Raw genomic sequence first — 27,113 nt, forward strand, 5'->3', positions numbered from 1 at the left:
AAATGACTTCACTTCCTCCTGGAATCCTTAGCTGTCCCTCATGTATGTAGCCCTGCATTTATGCTACAGTATGTACTGTAGATTACCCTTAAGCACAGTGTGTCATTTATCCACGGACAGAGCTGTGAACTTTTTTATTAACTCCTTTTTATTAATGACGCTTCTGCTCATATTTTTCATGTTCTTTTTAACAAGCAGGAGCTTGAAGTTACATAGTAAGTATAGATAGTAAAACAAAAATAGAAGAAAATGTCTACATTTTGTCCACGTATAATAAGTAGAGTTACTCACGAGGTTCAATAATACTAGGAAAGTAATATACCATCCACTGTCTTCTCTTCCTCGTATTTTATGCCAGTCTTAAGCTTCATTAGTGAAGATTTTTCAAAATTGCCCGACATTAATGTTTGCCATGTACTGTACAAATAACTGTCACCTTTCGATATTCATATTTGCTTCCTGATTGTACTTGCATGAGCCTTGGAGATGCTGACAGTACCTCACCTCCCTAAAAGTGTTTTCTTAAATATCCATTCATTATCAAATTATCCAAACGCTGAAACTGGAAATGAAAAAAGCCTTTGGGATTAGTTACTGTACTTTGCATAGTTAAGCAAAGCATTTGGTTTCTTTCTCTTAATCAGCTTTGTAAGAATTAATAATTTGACAAAAAATGTGGAAGAGATCACCATATAAATGATCAGTTATAAATGACATTATGGTTTCAACAGGTAATAAATATGAGAATTCTAAAAATAAAACTAAAGATTGAAGTACAAATGAGGAAAGGGACAGCAGGTTTCAGGAGGTGGACAGATGAATTTGTGTTTGGTATTTAATGAGGATTTTTCAGAGACAGTTTACTTGATGTGCCTTGTGATTCTTTCTATTAAAACATATTGGTATGGAGTGATGTACATTCAATTACATAAGTTGAAGTACAGTATTATTGAAAAATACCCACTTGCCTATCCATAAAAGTAAAATCTCTTCCCCTGACCTCTGGCTGACTAATAAAGCAAAACGAGTGCATCATTTGTGTTGTTTATCTTTTAATGAAATGTATTTTTTGAGGAGATGGCTCTCTGTGGAAAAAGAAAGCAAACATCACTGCACAAACTGAACATGGATAAATGAGTCACTTCAGGTCTTGATTTGTTTGGAAAGAAAATATCTATGGACTTTAGGTCCCTAACCATAATGAAGTGTTTTGCACTTATTATTATATGACAAACATGCCATTTGGAAAGAAAGAGAAAATGGAAGCAATATCTTATTGTTCTTTAAACTCAGATTAGTCACTGTCTTTTCAGGGATAATATCTGGAATATGTGACACTTACGTTATCATGTGCCACTAAGAATTTATGAATAAAAATTATGCAGTTTCGTAACTGGAATGTAAAGACCTTGACATGATAGTACAGTACAATATCATAAATAGATGCAGCGAATAAAAACCAGTGCAAGGCAACAATCATTAATCTGTGGCAACACAAAGTCAAGACGGTTCTAAAAAATGTCACATTTAGCACTAAGACTTAAGCTATGATTGTTGCCTATTCCCATATGTTGCCTATACTGAAAACAAAACTCTTTATTGTGCGTACCATTCAGTAACTAACATGTACGTTTTTATTCATAAAGTTTTGTTTTTTTTTTAACTGTAAAATAATTCTATGAATTGCTGAGGTTTAATTGATTCAGCGGGGATCTGTATTTAATATTGTTACTAGGAAATAAATCACACTCCACAGCACACCAGTGGGATTTAAACCAAATTTAAGAGCGGCAGCATTTCGATTATTTTCTTTTTTCTTTTTCCTGTAAAATTATTTTCTGGCTTCAGTCTGCCATAGTCAACTGCACTGACTATTGTACCAGGTTTGGCAGTCATACATCAGGAAACACGGCTTTAGGGTAAAATAGAAAACAAATGTTCCATCAAATATTTTTATGGTAGTATAGTTGTTCATATTTTTGGCACTACTATACGTTTGACCAGACTGCCCATTTTTTTTATTTTTACATGTTATTTTAAAGACTTAATTACTGTATTTTATTGGCATTGCTATTGCTATCTTAGAGTAAAGTGGAATATTTTGGAATGCATGCGATGGCTTTCTTGCGAATCAGTTTAGAACGGTTTAGTAAGAAATAGTTAAGGGTGTAAAAGGAAGGCCACAGATTATCATAGCATTTGATCTATAATTCCTGGAAACAAGGCTTGTTACATTTGTAGTCAATGTTGTGTGCAGTATTAAAAAGTGACACAAACAAAGAATCCAATCTCAACTTATTTTCTTTCCCAGAATCCCGTTTCATTAAGGAATTAAGGTTTTTTTTAAAATAAAATATTATTCTAAATCTTTTAGATATCTATGTTTCGGGACAAGACGATGAAGCAGGAAATACCAGTTTTCTGTTTTTGTAGATTTACATAGAATATTATCATATACTGTAGAATAAAAATGACAGCTTGCCTATACTGGTCCGACATTTGCTATGAAACAAGACAGTGTCAGATTGCCTCTGGAACTGCTTTTTTTCAGCTGTGTGGAAGATTAAAGGTGGCGTTGACAGGACATAATAGCCAGAGATTATTAATTTGGCTCACAGCTGCTTGCAGCTACTGAATTAATTTCTGCCTCTCATATGTGTTAGACTATATCATGTCAGAGTATCATAAGGAAGCATCTCACTAACAAGATAAATAGTATTGTTACACCTAGATGGGAATGGTCACCATTTGCAGCAACACTGGGAGCTTCAAAGCAAGAAAGGAACTGAGGTGTTCACTGAGTATTGGGTCTGAGACACACTGATCATCACATTGAGGAATCATTTGGTACTGTATACCCTGGTTAATTCAGTTCTTGGTAAATCATAGAGTCATGAAAATTCCAGGTACAGAGGATAAAAAGAGAGGGAAAGAAAGGAAGACAGGAGACAGGATGGACATAAAGACACAAATGGAAGAAGAGACAGTATCAGGTACAAGGTCCTTATTCTGATCAGCCTTTACGACCAGATTTGAGTTTGTGTCTTGTTAAGATAACTTGCTGTTCTGTTTATGAAACTCTGATTTACTTCATAAAGAATCCCTAGGTTAAAAACGGTCTCTCCTGGTTAGTGGATGCAGTTTGGAATAGGGAGATGCCTTGTTCACAAATAGAGTAACTTGTATGTTGTATTTTGTGTTGTGTTATTTAGCGTGTGTCATTGTCACTATGAATAAATCTTTATTTAACCCAGTGTGCCTATTTATTACTGTTTTCACCAAGTCTGTGCCAGAGATCAAAGAACTCAAGTGTCTCTAATTATAGCATTCACTTGGGTATATTCTTGCCATAATCTTTACAATTTGGGAGTTGCGAGTATTTATTTTAATAATTGATTATTCTGCTCTGCCTATTTCTTTAATTATATTTTTGTAACCTCCTATTTGTAAATGGTCTGAAACCAACAAGTTAGTCTTATGTACAGTTTTGTCCAGTACTGTGGGTGATTTAGTAGTGCTATTTTTTGTGAGATCCTGAATTTGCAATGTGTCGGGATCATCGTCATGCTAAAAAAAATGAAAAATTCTTTTCAAATTCCGACAAGATGTTCCGGATGAAAATTTCAGATTATGTTATGTTCAAGCAGAAAATGTCATTAAAGATTAAATTGCATGGAACTGTATCTGCTTATACAAAATAAGCAAGTTTACTAAAGAGAGGACGCTATTTGACTCATCTAGTCCATTTTTCTGCTAGTAGCTAATTTATCCAAGTATTTCATTCAGTTGCCTATCGAAAGGAGTTAAGATATTGACAGCAACATGGATGGATAGCTTCTTCTCGATTCCCACAAACCTTTAAATAAAAATGTCCTTTCTGCTCTTAGTTTTAAAAGCACTTCTGGATAGTTTTTCATTGTTCATTCTTAAGAAGTTCATTCAGTTGATTTTGTCAGTGCCTGGAAATTGGTCCCCTCATAGTCTAAGAATAAAAAGGTCTAGTTCCTTCATCCTGTCAATGTAAGACAGTCCCTTAAGCCTTAAGATGTACAGTAACTGGTTGTTCTTCTCTGGAGTGACTCCAGAGTAGCAGTATATTTCCATAACATGATAATTGCACACAGTATTCTAAATGAGACCATGCTACTGCATAATGCAATTTTAGTTAAAATTCTGCAGTTTTTACCATATAGCCTAACATTTTGTTTGCCTTTTTGTATTGCTTCCCCACATTGTGAGGGAGGGATCCATTTCTCACAGACCTCAATGCAAGCCTGCAGGTGCCTGATAAATCATGGTAAAACCAAGAAGACATTGGCTAACTAATGTACACCTTACCACAGTGGCACTCTGCCAAGTGTACATTGCTGCTTGGGGAATCCCAGTCACATTCAGTCTGTGACATGACCCAAGCTTGAACTCTTGATATTTGAGCCACAGGACTCGACCTGCGCTTGGAGCAAGTACCTTTATGGGTTGAGTCAGTAGGGAGCCCTGATTTATTTTACAGAGCCATTTCTCGTGGTTTCTAATTTAAGTTGTATTTAGTTGATATATCTTAGAATGTATGTTTTAAATACCTATAAGAGGGCAACATTTTAATTTCATTTTAAGTAGACAGCACACCACTTTTTCCTTTGAAATACAGTCATCTGTTGCTTTTTCCTGAATGTGAATATACTGTAAGGGAACAACTTTTTTGTTTAAATGCATTTGATTATAGTTTTAGGTGTTTTTAGATGTGGTCATTGCAAAATCATAGTATTTCGCATGTAACAATAGCTGCTGGCCCAGGACAGTCTTTATGCTTTAAAATATAATTTTTAACATTATGATAGCTACACAAAACTTTGTACAATGTGATATGCAATTTCTTCAGATAGAGATGTAGAATATGCACTCATATGGTGCCTCAAACTGTATGCAGTGATGATAATTAATTATTAAAAAATAAATCAAGGCGTTTAGAGTGCATTTCAGTACACAGCTCTTTATAATAACAACTGACAGATAGGCTTATTTACCCAGCAATATAGAATAATATTTGTTTTAACGAGGGATTATATTTTCAGTAATTACTCATTTATTGGAAACATTTCTAATGCACTTTAGTTAGTCACTCCTTCCTTATGAAATCAGCATGTTTTTCTAAACACATTTGAAATAAAACAAAGGTTTATTGGGTGAGCTCATAGCAATATCCCCATTAGTAGATTTTGCGATTGTTAAGACAGCAAGCTCATGCTTGTTTTGCTTCTTCTTTCTTTTGGTGGCAGGGGTAATTGTCGTCTGCTCTTCAATTAGAGCAGAAATTTGTAACATTTTAAGGACTTCTTTTGATGTTTTAATTGGCTTTCAGATCCCTTTATTTCTGTACCATGTCATAGCCATCAGTTGTACACATACTGCATAATGAAGAAGCAGTCCCTTTGAAAAACAAGGCAAACACTTTTATTTTGGTCTTCGGAAAAAAAACGAGCACAACATTTAGCCAGTAATTAAACTTAAATAATGCCATTTATCTGTAATTTTCAAAGGGCCTAGTTTTGGCATGTGCATGTAAATATAAGATCCTGTCCTGTGGACTTTGTATTTTCATGCAGATGTCTGTCCAAGTCATACAGAGAAATACCAGACTGGAGATATTTAATACATATTTCCTTCTGGTTTAGTTCATTTTTTAAAAAAAAAACAATTCATGTTTACAACAAGAAGGACAATTAGATTAATTAGATAGGTAATTGCTATACATTTTATATTCATGAGTAGACTGTTCTCTCATTATAATGTGTCATATTGTAACCTTTCTTTCTCAGCTTTATTATTTCTCAGTTTTATATATATATAGTTTTAATTATCTTGTCCCAAGTTCCTATAGGAAGCTGTGTAGAGATCTTAACAAGCTCCTCCAAGCATAAAATATAGAGGTGCAGTAAGAGAGACTGGCTGCAAAATATTGCCTTCACAACATTATAAATTTATGTGAAAGGTCCTTAATGGATTGTAATCCAATTTCTCTCACTGAAATCAAATCTTGCTGGCGCCAGTAGTCTTCTTTATCCCTAAAGAAATAATGGCATTCTCTGGCGTGTTTATGAAAAAAGATGAGCTAACTCTAGCTATTTAAAAAAAAAAAAAGAAATCTACAATTGTTTTCAACAATGCTGATAAACTTTACTCTGTTAAGGAAAATTAAAGAGGCAGCAATAGCAATTAAAAAGAAAAACATGCTATGAAACATGCTATCAATGTTTCCCCTAACAGAGCATTGATTTTTTAATATAAACTATAGTGGTTAGGTCTTCTGTTACTAATCGGATATAATAGCAAACTTCATTGTCACTCATTGCCCCTTTGTGATCCTTTCGTCTACCTGTCTTTACAATTGGCAGTAAGTTGCAGTTATGCAATGATAAAGAAAAATGTTTGATATTTTTCATTCACAAAAGAAAGAAAACCTCTGTACTCCTCCTTTTTCATTTTCCCAATATTTTATCTGGGAAACACACCTTTTGCTAAACCTAGTTCAGGTGGGTAGCTGTGTCAGCATGCGTAGGCTGCAAAGGAACAAGTAATAGGTTTATTCCATGCTGAAAAAAAGAAGAAAAAGAACACAACGTTTCGGCCATGGAGCCTTCTTCAGGTGTGAGAGAGGCAAGGCAGTAGGCAAAGGTAATGTGGCGGGAGAACAAAGGCTGGCCTCTCTTTCTGTCCCTTGCTCCCGCCTCTCACTCCTCCTCTCTCCCAGCCTTTGTTCTCCCGCTACATTACCTTTGCCTACTGCCTTGTCTCTCTCACACCTGAAAAAGGCTCCACGGCCGAAATGTTGTGTTCTCTTTTGGAGAAAAAACCACTCCAATGGTGCCAGGGTCAATGTACAACAACATTTTGGGAATCTGGGTTAGAGTTCACCATGGCATTGCCCAGAATGAACCGCCAATGCTATGCTATGCTGTAGTTCAGCCTGAGGTCTAAACAAACACCTTTGCCAGTGTAAAGGTCTCATCGTGTTGTTTGTAACAGTAGGGTGCCAACCCTATGATCTTTGCTAAATTTGCTCTGGACTTGTACAGTCCTGCCAAAAACATTCCCCTTAATCCGATCGGTAAGCAAAGTCTCACTTCTACATCTGATCTGATCGTAATGACTCCCATGCATCACTTGTTTCACATTTTTCCTATGAGAAGAAAAGTGCTATACAGCCACAAATTATATTATTACTAGTGCTCTAATATACATTTATATGTACTGTAGTAGTAGTATTAGTAGAAGTAATTAATACTAGTATGAGTAGCAGTAGGTGGTTCAGTGGTCATCACTGGGACCCAGGGTTCAATTCCTGGGATGCTATCTGCATGGAGTTTGTATGTTCTCCTCCTAGTGCTTCAGTGGCCTGACACAGTCCAATAACCGGTAGGTTAATTAGCTTCTGAGAAAATTGGCCCTGGTGTGAGTGTGTGCCTGTTTGTCTCTGTGTGTGTCCTGCAATAGACCTGTGTTCTGTCTGGGGTGTACCTTGTACCTGTGCCTTGTACCTGCCTTGTACCTGTTGCTTGCTGGGTTATTTCTTTATTGCTTTGGATAGTCTCCACTGACATTTTTGTACATTACCAACTAAACAGCTCTTCACAGGAGAATTAGACTCAGCGCTAGAGACAGCATGTCTTTTACTGCAAACCTGCAGGCACCAAAAAGTTGGTAGAACTTGCTATTCCTCCAAGAAGGCCTTGACCGACTAATTCCAGCCCTGTCACAGGCAATGACCTGAAAATTGTGTGTATCTACATTATCTGGAGAATCCCAGTGACATTACACTAGTAACATGGCCTAGGCTTGAACTAGCACTGACAGGGTCAGTTCCACTTGTGTTCTGAGTGAGACTCACTTGAGTTTGTGAATTCTGACAGAACTTTCAAATAAAGAGAAGTACAGGGGATTCTTTGGTTAAAAACCCGTTACAATTAATTGTATTGAAATGATACCATTAACATAAACAAGTATGCACTGAAATTTAATGTTTTGATGGTGCTATACTCCGCTATATTTCAGTCTCATGTAGTTGGCATGAGTTTTTCTGAAGGAATTTTCATAGCCCCCTGAGATCTCATGAGGTTTCTTAGCATAAAGCAGAACAACACCCCTGACAGTGATAATAAGAAGCTACTGTATTTAGTATCTATAAGAGAAAACATCTGAAAGCTAAAAGAAAATCGTAGATTGATGTTGGACACAGTCGGGAATGTCTGGTCCAAACAGGTGAAATATTTGGTCCAACTGTTGAGAGGCAAAGAAAATTCATATCCATTTAATTTCTCTTTTATCAGGGGTTTGTGTGCTTATACCCTACAGTATGTCTAGTGAAAATCAAGTTCATCTCAAAAGAAAATGTGACTGCAACTACAAGATTTTAAGATGTACTACTAACACTTGGATTCAAAGCTTTTTCAGGTCATTAATAAGACAAGCAATAAACATTATAAAACAATATTTTTACCTGTACAACAACAATATTTGCTGTATTTTCTGGCTCATTCTAAAATGAGCCATTGCAGTCTTTTAGCATACATGTACTGTATTATGCAGTTAGCAATGCAATGGAGCTTTTACTGGAACATGGTTTCCAAGACGATTTTAGGTTTTTCACCTTAGGGTATTTGCTGAATTGCTTGTACAGTTTACTTTGTGGACATTTTGCAAAAAATTATTATAATTAAAAATAAATATATTTAATAATAATTACTTCACTAATTGAATTAAGGGTAAATTTAAGAGAGCCTGTGTAAGTCTTGCAGACTCTGGGTTTCACAAATCTACTCTTACAAACAGTGCCCTGAAATCTTTTCAGGAGCTTGGTTGAACAGTTCATCTGAAATACATGCAAATTGCCCTTTGTCACCATACTGGAGCATTGGTTTAGGAGTTGTTAAAAAAAAAGGTATGTACTTTGTACTGAAAACAATTTATAATCTTTTGTCTGTTTCTGAAGATGACATGGTCATTTTGTTTGAGTTTTAGGAAAGACTAAAATGTTATTCAGTTTGTGTAAAAGCTTAGATTTTTGCAACCGCTGCTGACATGATTTATGTGGAAGCAATAATAACAACACTAATAAATAGAGAATATCAGTACCTAATTTTATCTGATTTATCAGATTGTGTAACCTATCATTTTGTCAGTGCTCAGCAATGAAATTCTTGAATGAAAATGCAAGTAGCTGGCTATGAACTACAAGAGTTTCCTACACCATATGCTCTAAAGAACTGCTACATTCAACAAAGGAATCTCAAATAGTCTGCATGAATTTTTTATGTGCCAGCTAGTATTACAAGTGTTCAGCAGCTGATGTCAGTTCTCAGTATGCCCTTAACTATAAACTACAAACATGAGATATGGAAGCACTATGGGATGATAATGTAATTTGTTTTTACGACAACAGGGAAATTGGTTTATTTTTATAAGCATTTCAAGAAGCACATGCAATGATGTTCAGAAATAATAAAACAATCCTAAAGTGAACAGTTCATATTATCAGAAGCTCTTGCAACTAAATCATTGCCATATATTTTAGTTCTGCATTTAAGCAAATAACCCCACTGTGTCAGTTGTGTAATGGGAAGTTTTAGATTGATATTTATATAATCAAAAACTAAGATTGCATTTTATTATAAAAAAGAAACACCCAGCATGGATTTTATGAGTAATTTAGTTCCTGTTTTACCTGCATGTTTACTCAGCTTTGTACATTTTACTAGAGATTTATCAAAGTTACAGCTGCGTACAAAACGATGTTCATATGTGAGGAAATAAACTGATGCATGTATGAGTACTGACACATAGGTGTCTGATATTGATTAACAAACAGTTTTAGTTTTCTTTCTCTTCGAAATCCTAAGATTTACTGGCAGATAAGAGACTCCATCTACAACAAGAAGCAAAAATCGCTAAAATTCCAAGGCGTTAATAGGTGCTGAATGTGGTCCATAAAAAAGTCAGCAGTAAGAGACTGTTCCCAAAGCACGATGTTCCCTACTTTACGCTCTAAAAATCCTGAAATTCTAAGTCTGCAAATACCCTGTCTTTTTATAATCTCTGCAGTGTTATTCAAAGTAAAAGACCTTGTTGAAATGTTTCTGTAATAAATCACGTTGGCAATTCCTAGTAAAATAACCACATACTGTATATACAGTGCCTCACGTGTCCCCTTTTGTAGAATTACAGAATGATACATACACATTATTTAAAACTTAATATTTTATTAAAAACCTAAATACTCAAACTTCAGACATCTAAGGTAAGTTGCACTAACGTCCAGAAAAACTAAAGAGAAACAACTGAAATGTTTATTGCATAAGTATTTAGACCCATGAACTCAATATTTGGTGAAAGCACCTTAAGTTAAATTAAGTTATAATTACAGTATAGCTGCACGTCTCTTTGGGTAAATTGCTTCCTACATTGCTTTGAAAGCTTCTTGGACTTCACGGTTGAATTGCTGTTTATAAATTCACTACCTGATTAGAAATCCTTACAAATACAAAGTGTAATTATTCTGAAATCATTTCAACTACTATTATCGCACACAGGCAGAAGCTTCTCAACTTATTCTGCAGCATTTTAAGGTAATGTTGTGCCTCTGAATTAATCTAGATTTACCACAGAAAAAGGTTTGAATACTTATCATAACGTTTCCATTTTCATTTCATATTCATTATTTACTTATTTTTTTGTATTTTTTGAATGTGTGGAATAAGTTGTGTATATTGCACATGTCAGTTGCAGTCATGACTGCATGTTTTGAAGCAACACAATGTGAAAACTGTGCAATGGACAGTCTCTGTATATAAACTTTGGTAATCAACATTACCAGTAAATAAGTTGTAAAATTATAATGTATCATTAAAGCTTGTTCTGAGTAGCTTATACATAAGGCCAGCAATAATGATGGAATTCAAACTGCTTCAGGTCTTTGGATTTAAGTTCCCATATTCACACTGTTACTTACAGTAAAGTATATTTTTGACTTGGTGTTGGATGCCCTCTAGCTGTGAGACCATAATATTTAAATTAAAAAATAATGAATAATGATTTAAACAGGTCTTTTTTTCCAGAACGTAAAGTAATATTTAGTCAAATAATATCAACTATTAAATTGTTGTAATAAACCTCTACATTTCAAAAGCATTCTTTACCGCACCAAAAGGACTGTATTTTTTTCAGGAATGAATGTTTTCCCCTTAACATCCAATTTCCGAACAAAACTTTTGAGCTGACTAAAAGGATACTGAAGTACTCTAGAAGATATTGCTGGCACTGTTACTTGTTTGTGTCTTATCATGAAGGCTCAAATGTGTAAAGTCAGCATTGTGTAATGTGTTTTATAAATATGACACTTTATGAGTTCCATCCATTTTCTCAGCTTTGCTAAATATGCAATTGAATTTCCAGCCAAATATTTTAACTACTTCCTCTTTATTTGTCTGAAACTGCCCAGATCTTAAAATTAGACCACTGAATTTTTGTTACAGTCCAAAAATTTGGCAACATGTTTATACTACTGTATATTTTTATTTTGAACCTATAGTAACAGGACGAATGCAGCCATAACATTTTCAACATAAAGCAATTATTATCTTCTCTGCATGCATGTGATTTGGTGTCCCTCGAAACTAAAACAGAAAACAGTGATGAATGAAGCTTATTGTATGCTGTACTTTCTTCATCATAACGAAAGATATCAAAACAGTTAATTAGAAAGGATGGGCTGAGGCGAAAACTATATCTTTTACAGTATGTTTTGACTAAAAAATGTACATTTCCATTTCAGCATCAGTGTGTATTATATATAATACAACATTTTAACATTGGTGCCATATTACATAATACACAACAATGGTAATATCTGGGCAAAGCTAACATTTATAATTTACTTTTCTTCTCCTTGATTGTCATCTAATTCTTTTCAGGCTCCTTCTTGTCATTGGCTGGAAACAACGTTGAATCTAAAAACAAATGCAATGAAACCAACACATTTTTAAATTTGAAATTAAATAATGCATTTTTCAACAGACATCCCTGCTACAAAGAATTAGCTATCCAGAACTGCCAATTTCATACGTGACCCCATTTTATTAAGACGTAACATTAAAATCCCCCCAAACAAATTCTATATTGATGATTCTTTGCACATGTAATACCAGATTAGTGCCTAATTCACACTAGCAAGAAATCTGTACCCAGCATCTTTAACCATAAGGCACAATAAAATAAAGCCCTGATTACAAATTAACATGTTTCTTGCACACGACATGCAAATGTAATAAATACCAGTTTTATAACCCAGGATATTGTGCTTATAGTTCCAAGTAATAACACATATGTGCCCAGAATCGTAGTGCGTTTTTAATTACAGCAGAAGAAATGGGAAGTTTAATGCGGTCAAGTGTAAAAAGCTTTTTGATTTGATCAGATCTGAGAAAACGGCCAAGTAAAAGCTGGAATTAATTGTTGTTTTACTCAGCTTTCAGTCAGGACTTACACAGAAAATTCTGCTCTATGAAAAGTGGTCTGAAACTGTAATAATGTATTGCAAAGGCAAGATATGTTTTGAGATTTCCAAGATGCATCTTAAATTCCTATCCCACTGGTCAGGCAAAAACCAGCACCTCCCAAAAATGCTGTCACGGTATTTATATATTCTTAATAAGAGCTTCCAAAGTAATAGAAAATAAAATGTACCTAAACAAATAAGAAGAGTTTGTAACTGTCAATTAATTTTAGATCTATTAAACAAAACCTAGTATAATGGGTACCAAAAATATCACTAATCTAGCACTCTAAAAACTATACTTGAAGATGAAATATTTGTTAAAGAAATGTACAATAGTAAATTTATTCAATGACTGAGAATGGGCTGAGAATTCATGAGCAGTTGTTACAACAGTTAAAAATGAAACATTGCTCAACTGACTGAATCCCAGCTGGGCTGCTGGCTGCTGAGACGAGGAAGAGATTGTATAAAATTAACGATATGTTCCCGAATACCATACCCTGGCAAAATCTTTTAGGTCCACCACGTTCAAAGATCAAATGTGTAGGTGATAGAGTCAGATGACAAATCTGTCACATACTGTAAGGGTCACATACTGTACAAAGACTGCAAATACACCATACCTTCTTATAATAATGGACATTTTAGATCTAACTCAATTCCAAACGAGGTATGTTCATTGTGGTATACCTGTGAACTGTGTGCTGTGCAGCATATTTACTCTCATTTATACTAGACCAATGTCCATATCTCCATATATCACTACTTGTAAGTGACCAGTGAACTGGGTTCAGTCCATTTTGGTCTTGCAAAACCTAAAGTTCCTTCTAAAGTCAATTGGTGATTTTTTGTTTTCACTTGTCCACCTAATCTTTTGTATAGCTGGGCTACTGGCACATAATAGCTGCTCTGTGCCAGCCAAGTGGGTGCTGCAATTCAGTGGTGTATTCCGTGGGTTGCCTCCTAAAGGCAAGTGGTTTAAGTTCTTTGGCATGAAAAGCAGTATATGGATGTAACGTATTACATACAATAGGATCTCGACTTTCTCAAGGGTTTGATGCAGAGAATCGTCTCAAACAGCCAGATTTGCATAAATCTGAGTCCACCCCTATACAATTGCAGAATGTATAGGGTCCAGTATGTATGGTTAAACGACTCAAGTAACCCTCCCTTATACTGCCTGATAATTAAAGTACCAATGCTTTGTCTTTAAGTTAAATAACCGGTGAAAGAAACAACAGTGATCACAAACTTGTAGTAATCAGTTAAAATAAACAACACGGATCCCTGCTCTGCCTCCAGCACATGCCTGCACTTTCTCCCCCAGCCTCCATGACTAGCAGGCCCCACTGTAATGAAACAGGCAATAGAACTGTCAGAGATCCTGTAAAGTCTTCTCCATCCTGTCATTCCCCATGGTGCTGACTGAACCGGGAGTGTTTGTTGCAATATTAAAACAAGACCACGCTGAGCTGCTGAGTAGCAAGTACATGGGCAAGGCAGCAGGCAGAGTCTCACTCACTTGCTAGATCTGTTGCCCCACTAATTTGACAGTTGCAGTTAATAACCTTCAGCTTGGTTTCATCCTGCTCTGCTTTTCTTCCATACAAGACTCCAATGTTAAATTGGCCTACAGTCGAGCCCCTGCTGTATTTAGTATTCTTTCTGTTTCACTATAATAATTACAGTGATTATTATACCAAATTTTATGCTCTAAAGAAATGAAAATGGCTTGATACAAAAAGGTTAATTCATCTTAACACAGTGTTTTGTACAACATCCTGTAAACACCACTTTTCATGGTCAAGTCAGAACTTGAAAGACGCCAGAGGTGGTGCTTAAACAAGAGTTTTCCAACACTTTGGAATAAACAGTTTGACTACAAGATGTGACCAAAAATAACAAGATTGAATTAATTACAGGAAATGGGCCTGGCAGGGAGACAGAATCATTAAATATTTGTGCAACATTGTTCATTTTGAACTGTATCTGAGCAACACAACATGTTTTTCTCCCATCATTTCACGATTGCTTTTTGAGTTAAAAATGATTTCAGAGACCATTCAAAGAATCCATGTTGTTGTGGTGAGTGATGTAATTTAGCTTGCCCGTCTGGGCGGCTAAGAAGATCTGGCAATTGTCCACTGCATATGAGGAAGTAATTAGAGACAATTCTCACACATAGTACACTGGTTTGGTCTAATTTTCCTGTGTGTAATGAACAAGTGTAATTTAAAGAACCCATGTTTAAAACCAACTGTTTAGAGGAAATCTCCTGTGTCAATTTGTATTCCTACTTTCTGAGAACCCAAACATGATACTTTTGCTGGCAATATTGTCAGATTACATTAAAAATCTATAACATTCATGTGCATATGTAAAAGGTACATTTATACATCATAAGTTAGGATTTGGAAATGATATACTGTACTCTTTCTTTCCCAATTCCCTGTCCCTGTTATACAGGTTTTGTATAGTGTGCAGTTTAATTAAAAGGACAATATATCTCTAAAATGGACATAGAGATAACTTAATAAACACTCCACACAAAAGGGGACAATCACTAGGAAAAAGAAACAATTGAAAAGTATAACATCATGATTGTAATCAAAGTCATCATTCTCTTGCTTATGCTCAGCAGAAGTGATTCATTGTACTTGTGGCTCTGTACTTCTAATTTCAGTAAGGTTTCTGTTGACTCTGTTTTGCGCAGAGGTTCAGATAAAACAACAGCCCAAATCTGTACCAACTGTAGGTGATTTAATGCGCTTTGGTGCATCTTCTCATAGCAGTCTCAGATAAGGAAAAAAAGGAACATGTTTATATAATTTTACTGAGTATCGGATAATGTGATTTCATTTATTAACACCATCATTGTGCTTTTACGTTAAAATATTGCATTGACTGTTCATGTTCTTAAGGTCGATTTATTGATGATTAAGACATATGAATACATGTAACACCTGGAGAGTGGGCACAGGACTTGCCAATCTGCTTCCCTAGTCAAAGAATAATAACTCTCATAGTAATTATATGCATATTAATTTAGTTGTATTGCAAGTTTAATAAATATTTCTGTTAATCCTAACTTCCGTTTTTTTTTTCAGACAAAAAACAACGAACAAAAGACCAAAAGAAGAAAACAAACAATAAACAGAGGCTTCGTGTTCGTGCCCAAAAGCAGCACAGTGATCATCTGGCAACAGGCAGGGCCAGCCAGTGAATGACAAACTGTACCTTTTACACAACCAGTGCACAAAAGCTGCTAGCTACTCCTACACATTAACGCACTACGGCCCTGCTGCTTCGTCAGTATTGGCGGCGATTCCCCTCGTGAAAACAAAAGGTCTACAAAGCTCGTTTTATTTTATTTTTTTCTTATTTTTGGAAAACACTGAAAGTTTCGGAGATCAACACTGAAGTTGATACGGCTGAGCGAGGATGTGTGATGAAGGCACTTCCTGTGCTCGCGAGAAAAAAAAAGCCAAAAAAAGAAAGGTGATGTTAAGATTCTGTTGTCAAAGGCTATAAATGATGTCAAGAAGAAAGACTTGTATGTATTTATGTAAAATCTTTTTTTCTTTTATTTTTTTGAAGGAAAAGGACTGTTTTGTGTATGGCATCTAAGTTTCTTATAGTGTACATTTTAAAAGTAATGTATACAACTATCATGCATAGTTGCAAAGTATTTTATTCTCAGCACAACAATGTTTACGTAAAACCGCTTTATGCTATAATTGTATATTGTGGAAAGAGAAATTTTGTTGTTCAACTAGCATGGCAATCCTCATATGTACATAAGTGCTGAGAGTTTATGTAATAATAAAAATTATTACTGTATTTTCAGTATTGACTTCTTCATTGTTTAACGTGTTATGGTTTAAGACGTTATAGTAATCATCTTAAAACAAATCTATAGCCAACACATAATTAGTACTTTTATATAGTATATTTGATTTATTTATTGATTGATTTTATACTTTTGTGTTTGAAAATGTTGTCTTCTACTCTTTTTTTCTGTGCCATTATATACTTTAAAACCATTATAACAATACAGATAAAGTTAAAATTGTTAATGTTAAATATATTGTGGAAAACTATGCTGTTCTATTCTGTATCCATTTATTTAACTACCTACACTGAATTATTCTTTTATTCTTTCTTTAGAGAAAATGCTCATATGCTGCAAACACAGAATGGTTTTATGCTAGTAACTGTTTTAAAGTGTTTTCGGATCATGTTTAATTAAAATACATTGAATATTACTCAAGCATAACTTTCAATTAATGAATCTCTTATTAAGATAAACATGAATTAAGTGTTTTGTGAAAATAAAGGAGTCAGAATAGCTTCTCAGATAGATTGTATGTGAGCTGAACACACTGAAGTGTTAAAAGTGCATAGCTCAAACTCTGTGTCATTTCTTGTGTTGAATCCAGGATATTACACACAACACTATTATTCACGTCATTAACAAAACCTGCCACACTGCTTAGTTAGAGGTTTTTAATGTGGAGGGATCCTGTACTGGTTTATTCAGCCTTTTCACACAAACCACTGTGTATTCTGATTTTCGCATTATTTTAATGTTCTAAATATCTCTTGTACAAAAGTCCCCCACTTTGCTAAAAGTTTAATGTAGGTCTTGACCAACTTACATTCAGCACTTTAAGTGCAGCAATTTCTTTCAAAAACGAAAACAATTAAAAGGTAACTGCAACAGTTAAAAAGAGCAGATTCTATTCTACCAGTGGGCCAAAGGAAATAAGTGACATGAACAACAGTACCAACCATGTTAATGAATTCTGACTCCTATCTTCACAATAGAGTTGGACAATCCCAAAGTTGGAAAAGCATTGTTTAGTTTGGTAATCAGCTGACTTCAGCACTTTCCACAGATTCTAATCAATATATATTGATGCATTTCAATGGAAATATCAAGCTAAAAAGAAATCACTAACACAATTTTCAACCAAAGAAAGCCATTTACTTTTCTCCTTTATAAAGTAAGGTCACAGGACCTCGGGGTACTACCACTTGTTTGGAAAACTTGCTATACTGTACAGTAGCTGTCAGAAAAAAAATGGCCTTAGGTTTTGCTAGTTTTGTAATATTTTTAGAGTAGAACCATGGAACTCTGCAGCCCCTGTGAGGTGTGAGAAGGAACTGCACTTTTTCATATTGCTTTTCATAAGAACACCAGCCACAACAGACAACCCAAACCAATCTTCTGTCTGTCACAGGAGCAGTGGGACAATTTTAAGATCATATGGCTGCAATCTCATGACAGAAGCCACTTGAACCCAAATGGTTAATTTCTGCAGCGTATATGGCATGTATTTTTTCACACAAATAGCTTAAAGGAACAACAGGTTTTGTGACTTACTTGAACCACCAAATAAATTAGCTCCTCACAAACTATATTAATATGGTGTGTTGTTCTGAGCAAAAGATGAAAGAACACAGCTCCACTTATTCTGGCTCAGTACGGAGTCTAGCCACACAAGTGCCAATCCGCTATAAACTCCAAAATTCCTATAAGGTACTCTAGGAAACACATTTACCGTGTCCATGGGTATGCTTTGTAAAATGGATCAGTCACACCTCCTTGCTTGCTGAGGCTGCACAAAGGCTGCAAGGCATACATTTAAAAAAAATCATAAAAAAGTATAGTGAACATGAAAGTTCACAGACTTTGAGGCAGAAGCTGTCAAAATTATCAGTAGCCTGAGCTGTATACTCAATAATGTGCTTTAGTTAAAACCTGTTGCCAAAGAACAAAACACAAACCTAAAGGTTTGAGTCCTTTAGGTTCTATAATCAGGAGGGGCCGCCTTTTGGAAGACACAGTTGTCATGATACAGTAATTCGACAGCAAGTGCTAAACAGATTTCCATATACAGTATATACTGTCAAGACAGCCATCCAGGATCCAGTGATGGTGGCCAAAATTCATTTCTGCAGCTGTGGAAACCCCAAAACATGTTTAAAATGTAGGCATTGCCTCTCTGAACAGAATATATACTGTACAAGCGACTTGGAACACATGTTCATGATATATTCCTTCTAAAACGGTTTGATATTCGAAAAACTAAAGGTATTCCAAGTGGTGCAACAAAAAACTAGGAAAATGAAACACATTGTGACTATTATGTAAATAATAAACACTGTGTGAGTATCCCTAATATAGCATATAAGAAAATGTAATCTTTATTTGTGCTACGTTGGGGCTGGTGGCTCAGTTCCTTTACTGATTAATTCTTCTGCTTTCTGCACCAATGTAAATAGATGCTTTCTGTCAGCCTGAGCACAATGGGGTAAACACTCCATAAAATAAACACCTAGGGTTTCTTGCAGCCTAAAGAAATGTGATCACTCCATACTGTATATTGGGCTCTCTCCACTCTTCAATTACACGGTGACAGACTTGGGAACTATGTTGGGATTGCAGATTTGTCAGCAAACTCAATTTAACCTATCTCAACAACTTGATTGATCTGTGCTTTATTTACAGATTGTTCTATTCTGTCTCTAGACTTACAACCTGGATGCAAAGTACAATGGCCCAGAGAACATTAATTAGATATTCTGGACATTATAGATACAAGAAAAATAGGGAGGTTGATTTGAGTAAGTAAGCAAGCAGGTGAAGTAGCATACAAAGCTGATACTGGACTGTGGGTTTTGTAGATGGGAGAGCCCAGGAACTATAAAGATGAACTGGGAATACAAGCAGTCCCTATGGATAATTGGTTACAGATAGAGACACCTATGAACGTTTATCTTCTCAAGATTTAAAATGCCATTATTTATAATGTGCACTATGAATATATGACAGAACAGATAAGGACAGAGTCAGGCTCCCAAAAGAACTCAAAAGAAAATAAGAGTAGCCATGAGTATTGTTTGCAAATACTACAGGAGAATCTGAAAAGATTCATTTCAAAAGTGAGTCGAAAACTATCTTCTTTACAGCCTTGTTATGGGCTGTTTTGTCTTGCTGTTTTGATCAGGTGTATCACGGCTTAAGATTGTGTAGTGCAGATGAAGGCAGCACTGGGGAGCAGACATGTTAATGCTAGGAGCTGGGATGTTATGAAGCAGACAGACTGATGACAAGACATGTTGAACCAGAATACATGGTGGGTGGCTATAAAGGGCTAATGCATGTTGACTAATCTTGATTACCATCCTTTTCAATATGTTATTAACATCCTGAGCTTGCCCCAAGTCTTCATTTTGATTACCCTTGTAACATCTCAAAAGGTCACTAATGATTTTTCAGGGACATCTGAAATAGTTTAGCTTGTTGGGACATTCCAGGTTGAAACATATCCAGCATTTCATTATGCTCATCATTGTACAATTACCGTAGGTTATCATTAAGTCTGGGACAGAGCCCTTCTTGTTACGAATTTAGGGTTGCTCAGCGTTTCCTTTAAATACTGCACAGTAACTACAGTTTCTAAAGAAAATATTATTTTGTGGGGCAGTACATATACAGTATACTGTTTACTGTTTCTTTTCTTTATCTTTGAATAACCCTTTACCTGTTCATACCCATACAAAATTTAGAAGAGGGAAGCTTTTAAAGCATAATCAAAGCTTTCTAAAATGTTTTGAGTTTCTAAAAAACACACTACAAGATAATCACTAATTTGTTTAGATGTTATATGTTTATCTGCAATTTCCCTCACGGGATCAATAAAGTATCTATCTATTTCAATAAACAAAAAATGTCCGGCATGTTCCAAAATTAGAATTTGAAATTAAGTGATTCCTGTGTACAACTTGCAAGGAAATGACAAAATGTGTCATTTTTGTTTTTGCAAGACTCTCAACATAAATAATACCGATAAATCCAGCTTGCACCAACATGGAAATTTTAAATCTATTTACCGCTATTGTCAAGCGCAGCTGCAGGACTGCTAATGAACATTTTAACATCTGTGTTTGCCAGCTACCAGATTTTGTTTATTCTAAGATAAGTTAATTTTATGACTGGGTGTTTTAGATCACAGTACACTTGCAAAAAACTACTAATTTAGAAAATATTTAAGGAGACCACCAACAACTCCCCTGTTGCTCTTCATGAACCACTGAACTGTAGGGAAACACACTGGAAGTAATTGCTCCCTCATAGGGAGCAAGCTTGATGGATATTATAAACTGTTGTTGCACCGTCTGTTCCACTTTAATGCTGGTTGAAAGTCAGATGTTTATCCACACATCAGAAGGTGCTGATCTCCTTCCCCTGCTGTGCTCAGAAAATTGTTTTTCACTGTAAAACCACTTCTATAACTTTCCTTAATTTAGACTTACTCTGTACAGTTTCTATAATCTGAATGACTTTTTAAAAAATTTTCGGTAACCAAATTTCAGATAATAGTTTATCGACTTATAGTGTATGTGGTGAAGGAGACAAAAGTCTCTTCCGTTTCTCATAATTACACCTTTTTTGAGGGCTTAGGGTTAGTTTTAGTTTAGTTTTAGAGGGTGTAGGTTTAGTCAATTTATAATTGACACAATATAAAACACTCATAATATACTGTATAGCCTAATATTAGTATTTTATTTATCTTGTGAATCATTAACATTGCAGCTAAGTATTCCTCATATTATCATGTACTTTCTCTAAAGAGGAAAGAGTTTATATCATGTTTCATTCATGTTTCTTTTTGAATTATGTTTTCCTGTCGCCATTTGTATTTTTAATCTCGATATTGCACACACTGGAGTCCCATTTGAGTGCTAAACTAGACAATACAGCATTTACCTTGTTCTGAAATATGAAAAAGAAGTAAGGAACTATTTTTTAAAAGGAATTGACCATTTTATTTTTACATTAAAAAAGACATCATAGGAGTGGTCATTCTTGACTACTTTTCCACACTTCTATAAAAAGGAAAGTACTGTAATCTGCTGTTCTCTTTCAGCATGTCCATCACAATAGAGGACTAGCATATGGTTAGTAATAAGGTCAAGCAATTTCTTGGTTCATAATAAAGAGGCTAAAATTGCCTCTTGTGCAGGATAATAAATATTAGAAGCATTTGCCGTTTCTAATAGCTATATAATTGGGCATCACTCGCCTCCTGAGAAAAGCAAAATCTGGAATCATTAGCAATCACATTAAAATATTACTTCTTGGCACACACAGTACAGTGTGCGTGGATAAGCTTGCCCCAAAATGCAGGAGTAGCAGCCTAATTCGAGACGTTAAGTTTTCCATATGTTGCATATCGAGACCCAACACATGTAAGGTTTTTTTTAGTGGAAGTATGAAAGCTTTTCTTTTATCCCTTAAGTTGGACAAATTCCCCTCTTAATTGCTAATAGTATCCGGAGTACATTTCCTTTAAAATGGATTGGCTTCATTAGCAAAAAGTTGCTAAGTAACACATTTATTACGTACGTAAATAAATACATCTATAAAACTTAATGGTCCGTGCCTCTTTATTTTCAGAGAAAGAATAAAAAATCGAAAGTGAGTGAGTACAGTGAGAACTGCGGCTGATGGATTTGATATGTCTCATGGCAAATGAAGTTTTCCTTTGAAGCCTGTTATCTGAAGTACTGCTGGAGCTTATACTGATTAAATCAACAACTAACAGGGCTTTATCAGCAAACCAAAATATTTTGAGAGGGGAAAGATTATTTGCACTGTATGCAATGTAGAGAATTATTGTAAGTATCTAGGGCTGGTTTTTTAACTAATTTTTAGTCTCTATAAATTGGACTAAAGATAAACATATCCTCAGTCACCGCACTGGTAGTGGTAGGCCATAATGATGATTTTGAAACCCTTCTTGGCTGACGAGTTTTTCAATTTTGACAGCACTGCAAGTGAAACATACAAACATGTTTTCTCCAAACGCTCTGGGTTTAATAAATTCACTAGAAAGCTAAATGATTGGTCCAGGACATTCAGACAACTGTTTGAATGAGAGGGAAGGGAATAAAAACTTATGCATATAATGTAGTTTTTTTTAATTACTCTGTGGTAAAAAAAACATATACAGTATACAGTACAATATATATTAATTATGCAACAAATTAACCCCTAAACATCAGATACATCTGAGCTGGTGGTATCTGATGCAGGTCACATTACCCTAGTAAGACCATGACTCAATGTCACTGGACAGATATAAAAAGAATTATATATATTTCTAAATACAGTATGTTCACATTTTTCATACAATGAATATTTTGAAAGTAAAGCAAATCCATTGGAAATCCATTAACCTGAGGCAGAAGTTGTCCAGGAAAGAGATTTGAAACTGACTTATAAATAGCCGAAGATGTTTGTTTATACAACTGTGATTTTTTTGGGAGATAACTTTGCACTAGTAAGAAAATTAAAATTATTTTTCCAATACAGTACACCTCCTGTAATGTTTTATATCTAACAGTTCTGCAAATAAGTGATATTTGTTCTATTCTGAGAAATACTTCATAGTATAAATGTTAAGGAAAAATGTGTCTTTAAGAATCACTACTTGCGGTAACAATGGGGCAGAGAATTTAGTATAAAGGGCAGACTCCAGACTTAGCAGACCTCAAAGTAGTCTGTTATTTGTTTTTCTTTTCAAACCCTTGAGACAGTCTTTCTGAGAGACTAAGGGGAATTTTGTCACTTAGACTTTGCTAAGTATTGTATTGTTTGGGTTGCCTTACAACAATTTTATGAATAAATGAGCAGTTTACTTAACTGCGAAGCTGTTGGTCTGGCTTTTATTGCATAATTTCCAAAGCTACCACTTGGCAAAGGGAACAGGGCAAGGATAAAGGAAAAAAAAGGTCCTGAAATAGGGATTCCATGATGTTATTGGGACAGAAAGGTAAAGTGCATGGAGGAAAAGAATGTCATCACTTCTACGAAATTATAAATGGATGTGTTCTTCTGCACGGAAATAAAACCTGCTTGCTTTGTTTAGTCCTGATATACTTCTTAGAAATGAGCATCAGACAGATTTCAAGGTGAAATATACCAGGATATTTTACCCCAGTTATTGAGGCCTTCAGTAATGAAGCTAAATGCGGTGTACAACAAGTGTACACCTCAGTAACCAAATGTTTAAGACATCATTACGGCCAGTTTATTGATTATTATTTTACATTTATAATGTATGGATCATAATTTTATTAATAATATTTATTATACATATACAGTACGATGAGAACATCTGATGAAAACAGATCACAAGTGCAGGCCTTCCGACATACAATACCTTGCAAATGTATTCAGACCCTTGGACAGTTTTCACATTTTGTTTCTTTAAAGCTTACATTTGTGCCACTTCAAAGTGGCAATTAATATTTGTTATGCTGTATACACAACCTACTCCACACATTCAAAGCCAAAAAATAAAATCCAGCATCGTATCAAGCAAAAAACATGCCTGTACGGTGTAGGGTGACAAATCCATTTCATATCCCACTTGCAGTTTGCAACAAAGTCTTCATATAAGTTAGATGGCAAACCATTGGCAAAAGTTTTGTTGGTTCCTCAAGACAAAACTGGAACATTGTGTTTAAATGCAAAGGATTTAATCAATTTCATTGAAAGCCAACACCATCCATATAGTCAAGCATTTTGTAGTGGCAACATTATGTTATGAGCTTCTTCTCTTTACCAGTGACAGGATAGATTGTTAGGACTGAAGGAAAAATGGAAAGAGAAAAGTACAGGGATAAAACCTAAACCTCAGTCCACTAAAACCTTAATACTACGGAGTAAATGAACTTTTCAGTTGAACATTATACAATCTACAAGACAAAATCTGCTTTGGAGTAGCATAAGAATAAGACAGCATGAACACTGTGGGGCTACGAAAATCTGACTCACAGATTCACAATCTGAATCTGAATCAGCAAAGCTGTATGTAAGAGGACATTTACTCTGGTTCTATGTTATGTGAGAATCCATTTGAGAAATACTGTAACATACTGTAGAAGAATCAAGTGGAAAATCAAAGTGAAAAACTAAGGAGAAGAATTAGTTTTACACAAGCATGGACATCTATTTTTCTACCAAACTCCAGCTGACAAAGACAAGGCATCTGTTTCATCATTCTCAACATTCAGGACAGTTACCGAGACTGAAAGTGCTCCAGGGACAGTGGAAAATCTTTTGATTAATTCACAAAGAAATACAACCACTAGGTCATTCAAGTTTATATTCCAGCAGGCTTTTCTGGTGAAGTGGTAGACATTTGTGTTAGATGTTTGTGTTAATGAGAACATTAAACAGCTTGTTAGTGTGATTAAGTAAAATTGAGAGTCTTGTTTTAAAAATATAGTTTAACACACTATATGTACTACATTTAATAAACTAGTGAATAACATTGCAGTATGGTGCCATTAGTTATATTTGTGATTAGATACTGTATACTTTACATGTAAAGGTTTATTGTTTTTGCCATCCTTTTTAAAGTAAGAAAACTCGTTTGGCCAAATAGTTATAGATGTGACCACTGCTCCAATTTAATGGAACATTGGATAATTATTTCCCAGTCTAAAAGACAGGTTTCCAAGGGAAACACAGAACTGAAGGCAGTTAACTTAACAACTGAAATAGATTTTTGGTGTCTGTCTTGGCTAAAAACTTAATACAAATTCTTCTAAATTAATTACTGCCAGTAATAATATCTTCAAACAGCATATTTTGTTGAGAAGAACACAGACTCTTGGTTTTAGCCATGTGAAAACAGTCATTGAAGGCTACTAAATTGAATTAAGGATTATTGGCAAATAGCACAGCAGAGATTACATTTATATAAGTCTAGTAGCCACATACTGAGTTTTCAAGAGGGAAATAATTTGAAACAGCTCTTATTAAAAAAGAAACAAACGTTAGATTAATTTGTTACCAAAAGAACAAAGTTTGTGCAGTGCTGATATCTTTAGCACAGTAGGAGAACAGGAACATTAACTGGGAAGGAATATAGGTTAAAAGTCTACCTGAGGGACTCCTTCATGTGTTACATCTAACACAACTCCTGATAATAAGAATTGGTATTTTAATGTACAGTACAGGGAGCGTTTTACAGTTGTGGAATTTTTATGCTACCCTTCTGAATAATAGGTTCCACAGTAAAAAAAAAATGGATTTCACCTAGGTGCTTCTTGGAGGGTCTCAAAAACAATAAGACGTTTGTTGTATAAATTCGCGAGTCAATGTCTGTAATGAGGCTGGCCAGTATTGTGACCTAAATCTACCTTCACTTCTTCTAATCCTATTGGAGACATTATGAAGGAGGAGATGTTACAATATATTCCATTGAATCTAAGTTCATTGAATCAAGTCTTTTGCCCAGCTGTCCTAAATAATCCTTCCTGGCGTCCTGTCTGTAAGTTATATTTGACACGCAGATCCCTCACTTTTTCACATTTTGATTTAATCTTTTTCCCTTCCACCTAATCCCCACCTTTACAGATACCCCTTGCTAAACTCATTCTGTATGATTGTCCTAGCCTTCAGCCAAGTGGGATGAGTCAAATTTCACTGTGTCTAAATAATTAATAAACATCCTCAAATACACATAATTCTTAGGTGTCATTATGGAAAAAATAATTTGTCAAAATTTCTGTTCCATTATTGTTATTTGGTCAGCATATGATTGTCCTGCTCCAATTACAGTATGACAGGTTTACATTATGTTAAGCAAACAGAAAGCACATAACTCCCCCCTGTATGGAATGACAGTTGATTGCAGAGCCTGCCCCCAGCAAACTTTGGTCCTCATTCACACAGCTGGAGGGACTGGAACAGTTGGTGTAAAGTACAGTACCTCACTCAAGATATCAGAGTAGCGTCTGTAGAGGAGATCTGAACCCACAACATATCAGTCACCCAATGTGCTATGCTAACCTCCATAGCATTACAGGGTTACTCAAAAAGATGAAGACAACGCAAGTTACAAAACTGTTACATTTAGCAATAAGCAAAATTTAACATCTGTAGTAATTGTTCATATGGAAAGGAAATTGGCTTACTTACACTTTGCTAATGCAACATCTATTGTAGCATAGTCACTTTCTCATCTTAAAAAAAATGTTTAACACTTTTCAGACATCGTAGGCCAAGATACTGTATTTAGTTCTAGTGCGTGTATTGAGTAAGGCATATTAAAAATGTGAAGGTTCAGAAAGTATGTCCAAGGTGTCCTCTTTATATTCAAGACCCTAACCAGGCCTGTACTGTATATACTTTCCAACACAATTCGAAATATTAAAAGGTACATCCATTCCAGGAGGACATTGACCTTGAATGCCATTTTGGGTGTGGGGGTGGATAAGTGTTCATGTTCATGTACTGTTGCACAAGTTGTACAAGTTTGGAAAGAAGGAAAATACCACTTTCAGCAGCAACCTTATTCTTCTTTAGGTTTTCCCAGTAGTGACCAGGACTAACCTTGCTTAGCTCATGAGCTCTGAGGAAAAGGTGGTAACACTACTTTTTATACCTTACAGTAGAAAACATATGTACCAAAATGAGAAACAGAATCTTGAGAATTAAGAAGGACCTTGTTTTAAATGCATAGGTTAGGTCATGTACTGT

General features: G+C 35.1%; 1 protein-coding gene across 1 annotated transcript in view; it reads left to right on the top strand.

Moving 5' to 3' along the window:
* rspo2 (R-spondin 2) overlaps positions 1-16,811 on the top strand; it is an 86,355-nt gene extending 69,544 nt beyond the window's left edge. The window contains exon 5 of the mRNA XM_088929214.1: positions 15,655-16,811. Coding sequence (XP_088785340.1) covers positions 15,655-15,770 — 116 coding nt within the window. The 3' untranslated portion in view covers positions 15,771-16,811. The remainder of the gene's footprint in view (positions 1-15,654) is intronic.
* The last annotated feature ends 10,302 nt before the right edge of the window (positions 16,812-27,113 follow it).

Source organism: Atractosteus spatula, chromosome 12, assembly GCF_055471065.1.
Source record: "Atractosteus spatula isolate fAtrSpa1 chromosome 12, fAtrSpa1.hap1, whole genome shotgun sequence".
Taxonomy (NCBI): domain Eukaryota; kingdom Metazoa; phylum Chordata; class Actinopteri; order Semionotiformes; family Lepisosteidae; genus Atractosteus; species Atractosteus spatula.